We start from the raw sequence: 15,000 nt of genomic DNA, 5'->3' as shown, positions 1-15,000 counted from the left end.
AGTGTAATCAGCAGAGAGAAGGTCCTAGTATATATATGTTATGACTTATGTAGAAATCAGACCAGTGTTCTCAGCAGAGATGTTTCCTATATGTATGAGATATCTAGACTCAAGAACAGAGTTATCAGCAGAGAGTAGATCCTAATATCCTAGATGGATGAGATATCTAGACTTAAGACCAGTGCAGATATTTGGTCCTAGTATTCAATGTGAATGCCTTGACCCTGCTGCCCCTGACCCTTGAGCAAGTCTTTAGAAAGTCTGAAGAGCTGTCATATTTATAACGCCAGTCTCAACTCGGGTCCAGTGAAACAATCATCCCAGTGGACCCATAACAAATCATTTACATAATACTTCACAGCCAATTTAAGTGTTAAACCCAGGGAACGGAGAGGGGAGGTTTGGATATACGAGATGTAATGTGTTTTTACTCCTTTATGGTTTACGTTTATGAGAGGTATTATAAGATTTAGCCCGGTGTTATTTCATTGCAGAGCTATTATTGGGATAGTTATCCACGTCGGTGCTGAGAATGCATTGGTAGTCTGAAGGCTGGCGTGTGTTTTCAGCGCGTTTGCATTGTTTCATCGTAGGATTACATGAACGATAGGCCCTGATTTCTGATTGCATGTTTGTTAGCGACTTAGCGTGAGGTACATTTGTGTTTTCCCTTGTTCTTATTTTTAAAAGGTCACTTAGACTGTCAGGGTCTGAGTCCACACACATCGTTGCTGAGGACCAGATCACTGATCTGAGCCTCCTTTCAAAGTGTGGCTTCACCCTCAGACAGACAGACAGATGGACACTGAGGCAGACAGACTGACGGACAGAATGGCACATAGACAGACAGACAGACACACTGAATGACAGACAGGCAGACAGGTAGAAAGACATAACGACCAACAGACAGACAGATCAACAGACGGACATTCAGACAGCCGATAGACACAGGGACACAGACAGACCAACAAACAGAAAGTCAGAAAGACAACCCCAACATATTAAACTCTGTAAGCTCACCGGGGCATTCAACCACCAACCAAAAAATAGACATCAACAAAAACACCCCCACAGTCACATCTGCCATCCTGTCTGCACGGCAGACACACAGGAGCTTTTAAAAGCAGCGTCTCTCTGTGGCTCTCCCACGTCTGGTGACTCACCGCAGCGAGAGGAGGGTCAGTGGGGGAGAGGAGGGATGACGTGCGCCGCTTCGTACTCCTTCCTGTTGTGAGCTTCCTGCCCGCTTATTAAAGCCTGCATTCTCCTCCTACGCTAACACGCCGCAAATACATCTCGGGGAAAAAAAGGCAGCAGGATAGTTTCAACCGTGCGACAGCCAGGTAGATAGATGGATGGCTGAGGAATACAGATAGACTGATGGAGAGATGGATACAGAGATAAAACAGGGTTTCACATGTGTGATTTACAAGGCCATGTAGCTGACGGACACGAGCATCTGTATAGAATAGTGTACCAGCAACACTGTACAGCAAGGTCATAACACACCATAGCAGACCATAGCACACTCTGGTGCTTTAACCTGCCCTTTTTAGGTTTCCTATGACACTATGTTCCAGCCAACTGTTGATTATCAGACAGATAATATATATTTAGATTGACATCTACATTTACATTTTGGGCGTTTAGTTGTCGCTTTGATCCAAAACAACTTACAATAAGTACAGAAACAACAATATATCACTGTCTGTACAGTAAGGATGTTCATAGAACCAAGTGTTGAGCACTAACAATCTCTAGGTTAACCCATTCCCTGTGTACAAGAAAGATAGCTAGGGTGAGATGCTAAACGATCCTAAGTACTATTTTAAGTTCCCGGCCGTGAAACATACAATAAGTGGTTACATTAAGTGCCAGGCCGTACAACATAATAAGTGCGTATATCCCTGAATATCCCGTCCGGTATCAATAGAGTAATCTTGAAGCCTACATGTTACAGAACCCTGAAACAGAGAGGCCCTTACAACCACACTGTTCATATCCACCAGTTGAATGTTAGATGTGTTGAGCAAGGCAGGAAACATGCACAAGTCTGTAGCACACCTGTGGGAGCTGTGCAGAGACACAAGTCAATTGGCAGGCAGGCACACCTCTGTCCCGCTCCGCAGCTCCTGATTGGCTGCTCCGTTGAAGTGACTACACAGTGATTTTTATCTCAGACAATAATGGATGGAGCGAGTGCAGTCCCTCTGGGACCGGTTGTTGACAGATGATTGAGAGAACTCTGGATGTCATAGATGTCAGAAGTCATGAAGTCACTCATGCAATACCTTCCCCATACCTTTTCTTCCGGATCACAGAGGTGTATATAAGTCATGTTTATGCGTCCACGAGCCAACCAGGCCCTGAGGTGAAGGCGACAGCTTTCATCCACCTGTGATTACAAATACAAAGAACTCATCTCATTCTTTTTCCCAAATGTCGTTGTGTTACATCAGTTTTATGTCCGGCCCGAACCAAATCATTAATTTCATGCACAAATATGCGCACACACACGCACACACATAAATACACACAGACATACACACAAACACTAATTATGATTTTAAAGATACAAAAAATATGCCAAATGTTTCAGAATCAGGAACCTTTTATTGCCCATATGAAACATCAGAAACGAAACAACAGAAAGCAGACACACACACAGACAAACACACACACACACACACACACACACACACACACACACACACACACACACACACACACACACACACACACACACACACACACACACACACACACACACACACACCATCTGCCTGTACCAGCGTTACATTCCAGCCGCCCTCGACTGCCAATACCTTAACAGCGTCTGTCCTCCAGTTAATTTGGCCTGTGGATCCATGGAGCTAATCATTAACCCTAGAGATGGTTTCATTAACCCAGCAGAAGGGTGGAGACCAGGAGAGCACCCTGTGTGCCATCATTAGTTTTATATTGGCACGCCGGTCAGCTCCGTGTCTCAGGCAAACCCATCATCTTTTCCACTGTCGGAGCCTGGAACACAAGCCTGGCAGAACCTGAGATGAACACAGACATCTGGTCTGGACTGGACCTGTGTTTGCACAGCGGGAGTATAGGTCTGCATCAAGGGGTCAAATTGTATCGGAGGGGGGATGAGGGATGAAGGCAAACACACCGTTTGTCCGCCCACTTGTCAAACAAGGCCAGGTGGATACACCTGACAACCCCTCCTCATATATGCCTAAACACACAAACTCTGTGATCGATAGTGACGCTAACACCCACCTCCTGCCCGGTGGCCACTAAGGATTACTGATGGTGTTTGTTTCCTTCAACACCATCACCATCACCACCACCACCATCATCATCAACATCACTACCACTGCCATGATCACTCCATAAGACATGATACTCTTTGATGCAACGGTGGTTTGATTAACACAGTCTATCTTCCATCACCGGAACACCGCCTGAGACCGCAAAACCACTTGTCTGTCTGCCATTCTGTGTCTGTCTGTCTGTTTTTGTGTTTCTGTCTGTCTGTCTGTCTGTCTGTCTGTGTGTCCGTCGGTCTGTTTGTCTCTGTGTATTTTTGCAGGGGGCCTGTGTTTTGGGACCATCTTCCTGATGGCCTCTAACAACACAGGATTGAGAATGATTACATATTTCCTCCCCCTGGCTTCACTCTGCTCTGATTGCCTGGTCCTGTGGTGCCCGTTAAAGGGCTCCAGTTACTGTCACGGGACGGGAGGATTCCTCCCATGCTGGTGGGCTTCACGGGGCTCAGATGAAGAGGGGAGCGAGGGGAAGGGCAGAGGGGAAGAGATTGGAGGATAAAACGTGGAATCAGATACTGGAGAAAGGGCTCTGTTTGTGTTGGTACATGGGAAGATAAAGTACATCGATTGTGTCGAGAAATTCACCACAATCGATGTATTCTGAGACGAAATCTAAGGGCAGATTCAATTAGACCTGGAGCAGAAGTAAATACTGCACCATGTGTCTGCCTGCACTGTCATGGCTGTGATCACACAGAGAGCTGATGGTTTTACCTCAACTTTGGCAAGTGCGTGCATTTCAACAATTTGGTTTTATGATTATCGTTGACTTTGTTCATAAAATTTAAAATTGTAATAGTAGATTTCAACAAATAAATTGTTATCAGATCATTCTCAACCACATCACATTAGCTCATGCACGATCCAAAAACACAATCGACCACAGCCAAATAAATAGGGCAACAGAAAACCCAAAATGCTGTTTACTGCTATCACTAATTACTCGCTTTAGGCCAAAGCATAGACAAAAATCATTTGGCAACCAAAAAAACATTGTAAATAAATGAAATATAAAAATACAATGACATTATTCTCATTACGGCTAACCCCGTTAGCTAATGAGTGTTAGCGCCTAGTGCGCGGAACAGTTGGGAACTAGCGCTCATTAGCTTTGAGACGACGGGGTATTAGCCTAAAATAATTATCTTGTTCTCTTTCAAATTGGGTCAATGGCTGCACACAATAACTCGCTTTGAGTAGATTAAGACGAGGTGGAGAGAGGGCTGGCACCGAGGTGACTGGAAGGTGTTCTGTTTAGGAGTTATGATACTGTGACACTTTCTGTCCATTAGCGCTGTTCCCAGGCTGATTTCGCTAATTGCCGGGGAATATCGGGTGGGATAAATCATAGTTATAGTGAGGAGTTGTGGGAGAGGGGTGATATTTAACGTTTAACGTGTATATTATCGCTGAACACCGACGGCGAACATATTAGTCCCGGTTATAGCTGAATACAGCAGGCAGCCGAGAGCTCATCACCAGCGACATATCAGAACTAGAGTGGATATTGTGGGATGTGAGGCCCAGGAGGAAGGCATCATTGCCGCCATCTGTAATAAAACACGACAACTAAAGACTATCAGAGACGGAGGTGCGAATGGTAACAGCCAATTAGAAGCTTGGTGTTGGATTGGAGGAATGGTCGGTAACAGCTCCTCTGGGGTGTCAGTCTCCTGGCTTAACTACATGCACAGACACTTGTGAAGTGTACACTCCAGCGTTTAATGCACCAGCAGGGGGCCGCCAAAGTCTAAGGAGAGACTTGTGTTAAGAAATTAGCAAATCACTAGCAAATTCAACCAGGCCTAAATATAAGTTTAGTTTTCTTTTATCTGTATTTGGCGAATTGCTGTACTTATACTCTTGAGTATTATTGTGAGAAGTACACTTAATTTTTTGTCCTGAAAAAATAATAATTATATTCTGTTAATCGCAGTCTTTTAGGTCTCTCTGTGTGTTTTTGGTTGCATTGCTTGGAACTCAATTTAGGCTATGGTGGAATACACAGTCTGACTAAATGAGTTCCTAACACAATCTAACTTTTAGCTTTAAGTATTCGGACATTCATAATTTAGGCATATAACTATAATTTAGTCTCAATAATTATATTTCCAATAACGTCTTTCCGATGGCGGTACACTTTGGTCGTTTCCTAGCTTTTGTCTTCTCCGGTCCACCTTTATTTGAGGTGTATCATTAAACCGTGGACACACTCACACTCGCATGCATCATTTATTTATCCAAATCAAAAGTGGATCATTATATTCTTGCAGACAAAGGTTATTATACATACATATAAGCATACCTGGGGTTGTACATTAACAGCAGATTAACATTCATGTACGTGGAGCCAATCAAATGAACTACTGCATTGCTCTGGGCAACTTTGACATTTTACCAGCCGAGTGATTTCTCTCAGCCAGTCATCACAGAATATGATGAAAAATTACTCAATTAGTTTGAGTGTGTTGTTTTTACGCTAGCTACTTTACCCTTTCGATATATTTTATGTAGAATAAAAAGGACCGTAGCATGACCCGGAGACAAGCAGAACGATATTATCATAATTTCATTGATGGCGCAATCACAGCGAGAGCGCTAACAAACTAGCTCGTGGCTAATCTCTCAGGGCAGGAAATGAGTCTGGCCCAGCCGCCGCTGTCATCTGAGTTCAGACGCTCAACGCGATCAGCCTCTCATCAAAGTCAGACACATCCAGCGAGCGTTACATCAACAATGAGGGGAAGAGACGCACTGACAGATCCGACGATCACAATGGCGGCCGTTCCTCCTGGCTTTAGCTCCCTCCTGCTAATCACCAAATACAACATTACATAGATCAAAAGACTGGGGGGGGGGGGGGGATACACAAGGAATAATAATCTGATAGACAGACAGACATATAGAGGTAGTCAGACAGACAGACAGACAGACTGTCTAGACATACAGATAACTAACCACACATATATATTGATAGAGATACATAGATAAATAGATAGATAGATAGATGGATAGAGATCTATATGAAAAAGCTAGATAGGTAGATAGATGGATATATAGATAGAGCGAGAGAGATAGATCAGCAATCTAATAAGCATTCGTAACCTAATGGAGGGTGCCCGACGCAGTCTGATTGGAATCTGTGGCCGGGTGAGGCTGCATACCTGTTGTGCCTTGAGTAATCAGTGTTCACAGGTTAAACTAACCATCACCGCACACACCGAGTGAGAGATCTCCTGCATGGCAGCATGGAGGCACCAGGCCATGTGTCATAATCTGGAAACCTTATAATTTACCGGCTTCAACACAATCACCCTGTGTGTTTTTTCTGTAGGAGCCCAGTAAAAGCCACCTAGGTGGCGTTTAGCAGACACCTAGGTGGAGTGTAGCAGTAGACATTGCAACAGTGGGAGAATAATGAACAGCCATTGACATTGAAACAGAGATTCAACCCAGCTGCGATAACACACTTTTAATGCAAAGTAAGCCTTTCTGTCCTCCCCTTCGTGAGGAAGCCCTGACAGAACCGGCTGGTAATCTCCTCTCTCCCTGTGTCTTGGTGAATGATGAGGGGCTGCTCCTGTGAATAACCTTCATGGACTGACCAGCCGTCTGCTGCTGGCCGGGGGAACGGGGGGGGTTCGGGGTAAATGGAGACAGTGGGGGGCCATCTTGGCTCGACACAGCGGGGGCCCTCAGCCGCGTCTGCTCACAGAACAGAGCCTGTGAAGGAGTGGAGGTGGTGGAGGGGGTTGTTATCATGGTGGGGGAGATGGTAGAGGTGATCATGGTAGAGAAGATCATGGTGGAAGAGGTGGAGGTGGTTGTGATCAAGGTGGGGGTAGTGGTGGTGGAGGTGGTTGTGATCAAGGTGGGGGTAGTGGTGGTGAGGTGGAGGTGGTTGTGATCAAGGTGGGGTTAGTGGTGGTGGAGGTGGAGGTGTTGGAGGTGGTTATGTTCGTGGTGGGGGTAGTGGTTGTGTAGGTGGTGGAGGTGATCATAGTAGAGGTGCGGGTGGGGTTGGTTATCGGTTCCTAAAAAATAGTCCAAGAACGTTTGTGTGCAAAACCCAATTGTAACCCACAGAAAACGATTACAAAGCGTCTTCCTGCAACACTCGTGTTTGCCTCACCACTCGCCGTGGCTCACACCCCTCCCTCCTGCCGTGCCTTCCGCTGACAAACCACAAGTGCACCTCTTTTAACGTGTCTGTCCGGACCCCCCGTCCCGTCCAGTTAAATGGGTGCTATCATGCTTTTTCGACTTTTCCCTTTACTTTAGACTGTTTTATGACGCGTGTATACATGTTTTATGTCTGCCCAGCTAGACAAATCTAAATGCGAGCCAGGGGAGGGTATTTGTGCCCACGGGGAACGGGGACCTCAATAAGTGTGTGAAGTAGCCTGTTGGCGCTCAAACTTTAGTAGTGGGCGGTGCTGAAGTGCAGAAGTCGTGCCTCCCGGCTACAACAGGCAATGTTTGCAACTTCTCGGGAGGGTGAATTTGGCGACTTACTCACAAAACGTTCGACCAGTCCCAAGTGAATGGGCGAGCTAACCAATCACAGCCGAATGGGCTACTCGGGAGGGGGGCCATAAAGCGACACGATACAAAAAAGAACTATTTTAAAGACGCTGAAATTGGTTTTGTTTGAGACACTGTAAGAATAATAAGGGTGTAACCCTATTCTAGTAGTACCCCCAAATGCAATTATTCCCCCTTGAAAAAGGTTCCACCTCTGCTTCCCCCCCCAGCCACCGCGACCTGAAGCCGGAGAACCTCCTGCTGGATGAGAAGAACAATATCAGGATAGCGGACTTCGGCATGGCTTCCCTGCAGGTCGGAGACAGCCTATTGGAGACCAGCTGCGGGTAAGGGACACGCACGTTGGCCAATCACAGGCCTAGTCTGCTTCGACTATGCCCGCCTTGCCTCTGAGTCGTATTTTCAACTGAAGGTGGGGGCTGGAATGGTGTTAACTTTTTTTTTGATGACGACAGCGGTTTTTTATTTGGTTGAAGGTTACAGATTTGATGAGGTGTGTGGGCGGGCATACACCAGGTGGCAGAGTTAAGTAGAGACGGTGGAGTTCCAGAGTGTGTGTGTGTGTGTGTGTGTGTGTGTGTGTGTGTGTGTGTGTGTGTGTGTGTGTGTGTGTGTGTGTGCGTGTGTATAGAGCAGACTCGAGGTTACTACCCTCTCTCTGAGCTATTCTGATCCTCTCCATCCTCCAGCCGGGGCAGGCCGGCCACCGTCCCCCCCACACTGCTCCATGAGGCCCCATCAGGGGGGACAGACTACCACCAGGGACAGCCTCATAGGAGGGAGAGACCCACAAGGGGGGGAGAGACCCACGAGGGGGGCCGCCTCACAGGGGGGAGGGCCTCATGGGACACAGCCTCACTGTGGGGACAGTCAGGGGATCACCCCATGGGGGGTTACAGTCTCACAGGGGGACAGTCCCACACGGGGGGGGGGGGGGGGGGGGGCAGCCTATCCGTGGGAACAGCCCTACAGGGGGGAAAGCCCCTCCTTATAGCAGAACGGTCATTTAACCTGCAGTCTGCATCACAGTGCTGCATCACAGCTAGAATATAATCCGTTTGCATTGGCTTCGAGTCTCTGCTTTTATCCTCTTTTCAGAAAAAACGATCCAGATATGAATATATGTACGTATTTTTATAGGAGTACAGATGGGAGCCGAGCAGCAGATGCGAGCCCAGGCAGTGATGGGTCTCCGGCTCTCCCCTGGGGGGTCATAAAGCACAAAGCCTCCAGGTAGAGGAAGGCCTGGAGGTGTCACAGAGAGAGAGAACAGGCACACAGCAAGCAGGCGGTCGCCTGTGAATTACAGGCTGCGTCTGGGGTCTGAGGAGCACGAGGCAGGTTTATTTATACAGCGCCATTCATGGTGCCTCACAAAAGAAAAATGTAGAAACATGAAAAGGAGAATCATGAAAAGATAATTCCTTCTTTTTTTTTCATAATGGTGTACGGATAAAATGGATGAAATAAGTACACAAACAAGACGGAAAGAGAACCCATGTAAGGCTGGCCGTTTTTAATAAAAGCTCAGGTAAAACAATGTTTTGAGCCCTGATTTGAAGATTTGTGTGTTGAGGCAGACCTCACCTGTTCTGGAAGTTTGTTGGATCTGAGGTGGTCCGGAACCCTGGGAACACACACACAGATCAGAGACGTATTCCGGTCCTATCCCCTTTAGTGCTTTACAAAGTATTTCTGATGTTTTGAACTAGATTCTCTGGCAGACAGGAAATCAGAGCAGTGATCCTAGCCATGGTCGTAGCTAGGGTTTTAAATAAAGTGAGGTCCGGGGGACGGGACGGGGGACGGGGGACGGGACTTTGAGACCTCCTAGCCAGCTACGGGCGTGTTCCTTGCGTGAGCAGCACACAGCCGTCGATGTGTGACGAGGCTCGTCTGAGTGCAGCACTCATAAACAGGACAAGATTAACCTTGTTAAGGCGGTAGGGTCCTGCTAGTGTTGGCCAGATCCCTGAATCACTCATCAATAGAGTCCTTGCTGACTTTATTTACTAATCTATGCACAGCGATGATGACGGCCAAATGATATCGCTGACCGACAGCTGGCGGATGCACGTCATAACTCGTGTTCCTGGGATGATCTTCCTGGTGTGTGGGTCCTGTGTTGCGGGCGCCATCCTAACATCTGTCCTCAGCTCAGGCCGTGTCCTGCCTGGATTAAAACGTCACCACCAGTCAAAACCACCTTTTGCGTGCGTGCGGGCGAGCGGGGCTTAGTTGATCCCTGACCCCCCGGACATTTTGTCCTCGGGTTTGTACATTAGTGACCCGCTCATCCCCTCGCTCTCATGCTCTCTCTCTCTCTTTTGCCCTACCTCTTTCTTTCATGCTGTCATTCTCTCTCGCTCTCTGTCTCTTTCTATCCTCTCCCTCTCTCTCTATCCCTCTCACTCACTCTCTTTCGCTCACTCACTCTTTCCACCCATTTCATTCACTGTCCAACTGGTGGCACATTTGACTCACCTCCAGCGACCGGCAGTCCAGCGATGGTCAAAACTAGGGTGAAAAGCCATCGGTGGTGAGCAAGCCATGGCTGCTGTGGCTCATCTCTGGAGCAGGATCCCCGAGTGGAGGGGTACTGCTGTGTGCACAGGTTGTCCTGTTCCTATTGGACCTCGTTCCACATCACAGCCCTGCCATCCGACGCAGCTGTGGTGCATCTGCTCTGTCCCCAGTGGCCGTGAAGCCAGAGTGTTTATAGCGGCCACTCACTGGTCGACAGACACACGCACGCACGCACGCACGCACGCACACATGCGCACACACACACACACACACACACACACACACACACACACACACACACACACACACACACACAGACACACACACACACACACAGACACACACACACACACACACACACACACACACACACACACAGACACACACACACACACACACACACACACACACACACACACACACACACACACACACACACACGTATACACACACACACACACACACACACACACACACACACACACACACACACACACACACACACACACACACACACACACACACTTATACACACACACACACACACACACACACACACACACACACACACACACACACACACACACACACACATACACACACACACACACACACACACACACACACACACACACACACACACACACACACACACACACACACACACACACACACACACACACACATACACACACAGAGCGCAGTTGTGTAGCGTATTGTGCTATTATCGCTCATTATTTCTGTTGTCCCAGGTTGTACTCTTCTACCTGTCTATCAATCTACTTTAATATTTTTCTACCTGCCAGCCTGTCTGTCTTCCTGTTCAGCTGTCTCCCTGCCTGTCTGTCTCCCTGCCTGCCTGTCTGGCTACCTGCCTGTCCGTCTCCCTGCCAGTCTGCCTCCTTGCCTGTCTGTCTCCCAGCCTGTCTGTCTCCCTGCCTGTCTGTCACCACCTTCCTGTCTGCCTCCTTGCCTGTCCGTCATCACCTTCCCTATCTCCTCTCCCCACACAGAGAAGTAAGCCGCATGCTTTTGGTTATCGATGGCCTCGGTTCGCTCTCTCGTCTCTAAGTGGAGATATGACAGTTTTTAATTAAACACATTTATCTGAAGCCCGCTGAGCAAGCGAGACGCTGACACAAATGTATTCCATTTTCCAGGGTAATGACACTCTCTTCAGGGACAGATAAGGCCGTGTCCCCCCCCTACTCTGGAGGACCCAGGCACCAGGGCCACACTCTCAGCCCTGCAGAGCACACACGCCTGCAGCCCACGTGCCCAAATACATACACACGCAAGCTCACACTCGCTCATGCCCACGCACGTACGCTCACACTCGCTCATGCAAACGCACATGCATATGCACACGCATATGTACACACTTGCTCAACGTGCAATTCATACTTTACATATTTATCAAACTATTTGAAATTCACTAGACTCTCCGTTTCTCTTTCTCTCGCTCTCTCTCTCTCTCCAGGTTATTTCCTCTCGCCCGCTGTGCGTTTTACTCTTTTGCTATAAATAGGTGAACATGTGTACACCTCTGCAGTTTCTAAGTCTGTTCTTGGCCTAAGGTGAGACGTTAGGAATGCTCATGTTAAGTGGTTCATCGCATATCAATAACGTTCTCGTCCATATCGGGGTCAGGGTTCAGTCTCCTAAAGACCAGAACAGAGACCAGAGAGACAGACGCAGCGTTTTCAGGATTCCAAGTGACTTCTGCACTTCTTCTTTTTTTTCTAGAAGTTGAACATGAGCCCAGCGCGGGTGTTTCTGTCTCTCGGTCGACATTTTAATCTCCACATCGTAAACCTCGTAAACCGCCGTCTTTTAAACACATTTATTTTTTAACAAGCAGACACCCTTCTCTTCTCGCTGACGGTTTTCCAAACCCGTAGCCGTCATGCTACGGTCGCCATCGTCGTTCTTCAGGCTGCCTGAGCTTCCATCAGCGTCCGGCCGTAATTTATGCCTTCACACAAACGCCGCGGCAGCAGAACGGGGGTGCTATTTGTCGCTGGTTGCGTCCTCGTGATAAAAGTCCACCATTTTCTAGCATGTCGTTACTATTGATCGCATCTATGCGACTTTCTCCCTTTCTACCTGTTTGATCGGTGTCGTGTCGTGTTGCGAGATGAGCTTCAGCCAATCAGAGATTAATAAGGTGACACCCATGAAAGGGTGGGCACACCTCGACTCCTTTAATGCGTTTTCATTCATCTTCCGTTCCTCTGTTGCCACCATTTACTCTTGGTACGTCGTCCAGGCCAGATTGAAATAATGTAGTGATATATTTTACAGGCCACAAATTATTTAAATGTTCTATCTGAGAGTTTAATGAGTACCTCTAGTAATTACAGAGCAGTGGGAGTTTAGTGCTGCTCCTGTACCGACTGTGGTTTATTATTGTCGCCCGTAATTGTCCTACATTTTGCTGCAACACGCAAAATGCTTTCAATTAATTGTTGAGGTTTAACAATACTGATATTTTTGCGCGGTTCCCATGCTTCCTGTTTAGGTAAATTGTTATTTGTTAACTAATTAGTCATTAACTCATTTTTACAGAAATCACTGAGCAATTCACTCAAAAAAAGTGCTGTGTCAAAAAAAGTGCTGTGTCAAAAAAAGTGCTGTGAATGAGCTATAAAGCAGCTCTCTTTTGAGAAAGTTTGAAGCCAAACGAGGGAGATAAGATGTTGGGACACGAGTCTCATTAAACTGTAGATCGCCTTGAGTAAGTGTGACCAGCATGGGCTCATATAGTCCACCCTGGTGCTTCCAACACGATTAGTTCCATAGCTAGGACTGAAGAGGCAGACGGAGCAGCCATTCACTGACTTAGCATAGCAAACAGTGATTTCAGTTCCTGACCCTTAAGGTAGGAGACGGATTGAGTTCACCAGGATTGACCTTCACCCTATGATTCCCCAGCATTACCCTGCAGGGTCAAACATCCTTTCGGTTTGAGTGTGTTCATGTAATGCTGTTGCATTACATGATGTCGGATTGCAGCATCTCTTCCCCAAATCCTGCATTTGTTGTGCTCTTCCCCTCATCTGCATAAACCCGCTCTGACACCTGCAATCAGCTCAAACCGCGTTTGCACGCGATGATTCCCGTTCTTGCACTTCCCCTACAGACGCTATGTTTTCTTTATTCACCGCGACCGTCTCTTTGACAGCCGTGGGTGCTGCTGTTCTCTGTGGAGACAAAGACAACAACCAGCGCGCTGTGTTTACAGAGCCCTAGACAGGCCTCTCATTAGGGCCAATATCCTGCCATTAGTCCCCACTCAGTGGGGCGGGAGCGAGCAGGGAGGCAGGGGGGGATTGGAGGGGACCAGGCCGTCAGCACGGTTTGCAGTGTGCCTGGACTTCCTTTTACTCGTCGCTACGATTCTTGTAGCTGAACATTGAACTTCGTCCACAGATGCTATAATTTGGGGGAGGGGGGCGGTTATCAATCACTGAATAAAACCAGCATTACGCTCTCGACCTCTCCATCGCATGAGTGGAAGTCCATGAATTAAAAGCTCCTGATTGGGGAGCACCTTGCTTCTCTTCCAGGCCCCGGCACAGGCTGCCACCGTTCAAAGAGAGGCTCCTGAATCTCGATGCGATATTGATGTGTCAATCTAGGAATTGGATTGACTGTCAGGCGTCCAGGTGCTGTAAAGATTAGTAGGTCTATTCCCCGCCTGTCACACCGCGGTGCCCTTGACGGAGTGGCCTGGAGGACCATTCGATTACAATCTGTCCCGTCCCTTCTCAAATAGCGATTTGAACATTTGTATTACGTTCGAAGTGTTATTGTATTATTTGCTTGGATATGATGGCAAAATTATGGCTTGTCACCTGACAGAAATTGGGATCGCTTTCAAATGCAACTACGAGCGAATGCACCTTTCCTTCATGTGTTTATTGTGCATATATATGTTTCTCTCGCTCGCTCTCTTTCTCTTACACCCTATTTCTCTCTCCAATGATCCATCTCTCTCTAACGGTCTTTGTCTCTGTTCTCTTTTCTTCCCCAACAGATCTCCACATTATGCCTGTCCAGAAGTCATCAGGGTGAGCGTGTGTCACCCTTTCTCCTCTTGTCTCTCTCTCTTAGTTTCTCCCTCTTTCTCTTGCTCTCTCTTTGTGTCTGTCTGTCTGTCTGTCTGTCTGTCTGTCTGTCTGTCTGTCTGTCTGTCTGTCTGTCTGTCTGTCTGTCTGTCTGTCTGTCTGTCTGTCTGTCTGTCTGTCTGTCTGTCTGTCTGTCTGTCTGTCTGTCTGTCTGCCTCTGTCAATCTCTCTCTCCGTCTCCCTCCCTCTCTCTCTCTCTCTCTCTCTCTCTCTCTCTCTCTCTCTCTCTCTCTCTCTCTCTCTCTCTCTCTCTCTCTCTCTCTCTCTCTCTCTCTCTCTCTCTCTCTCTCCCTCCCCCCATCCCAAACTAACGTGAGTCTCGCTCGTCCTTGGCAGGGAGAGAAGTACGATGGGAGGAGAGCCGACGTGTGGAGCTGTGGAGTGATTCTCTTTGCCCTGCTCGTGGTGAGTTTCCTCCTCCAGGGGTCAGGGGTCACAGCCAGGCTGCTGCTGCCTCTGACTACCAAGGTGCC

General features: G+C 47.7%; 1 protein-coding gene across 1 annotated transcript in view; it reads left to right on the top strand.

The window, feature by feature from the left end:
• Nucleotides 1-15,000, top strand: part of brsk2a (BR serine/threonine kinase 2a) — a 150,322-nt gene that overhangs the window by 105,134 nt on the left and 30,188 nt on the right. Inside the window, exons 5-7 of the mRNA XM_056598777.1 lie at nt 8,081-8,197; nt 14,437-14,470; nt 14,864-14,932. Coding sequence (XP_056454752.1) covers nt 8,081-8,197; nt 14,437-14,470; nt 14,864-14,932 — 220 coding nt within the window. The remainder of the gene's footprint in view (nt 1-8,080; nt 8,198-14,436; nt 14,471-14,863; nt 14,933-15,000) is intronic.

The sequence above is a fragment of the Gadus chalcogrammus genome, chromosome 9, assembly GCF_026213295.1.
Source record: "Gadus chalcogrammus isolate NIFS_2021 chromosome 9, NIFS_Gcha_1.0, whole genome shotgun sequence".
NCBI lineage: Eukaryota > Metazoa > Chordata > Actinopteri > Gadiformes > Gadidae > Gadus > Gadus chalcogrammus.
This window is presented reverse-complemented; position numbering and strand designations above follow the sequence as displayed.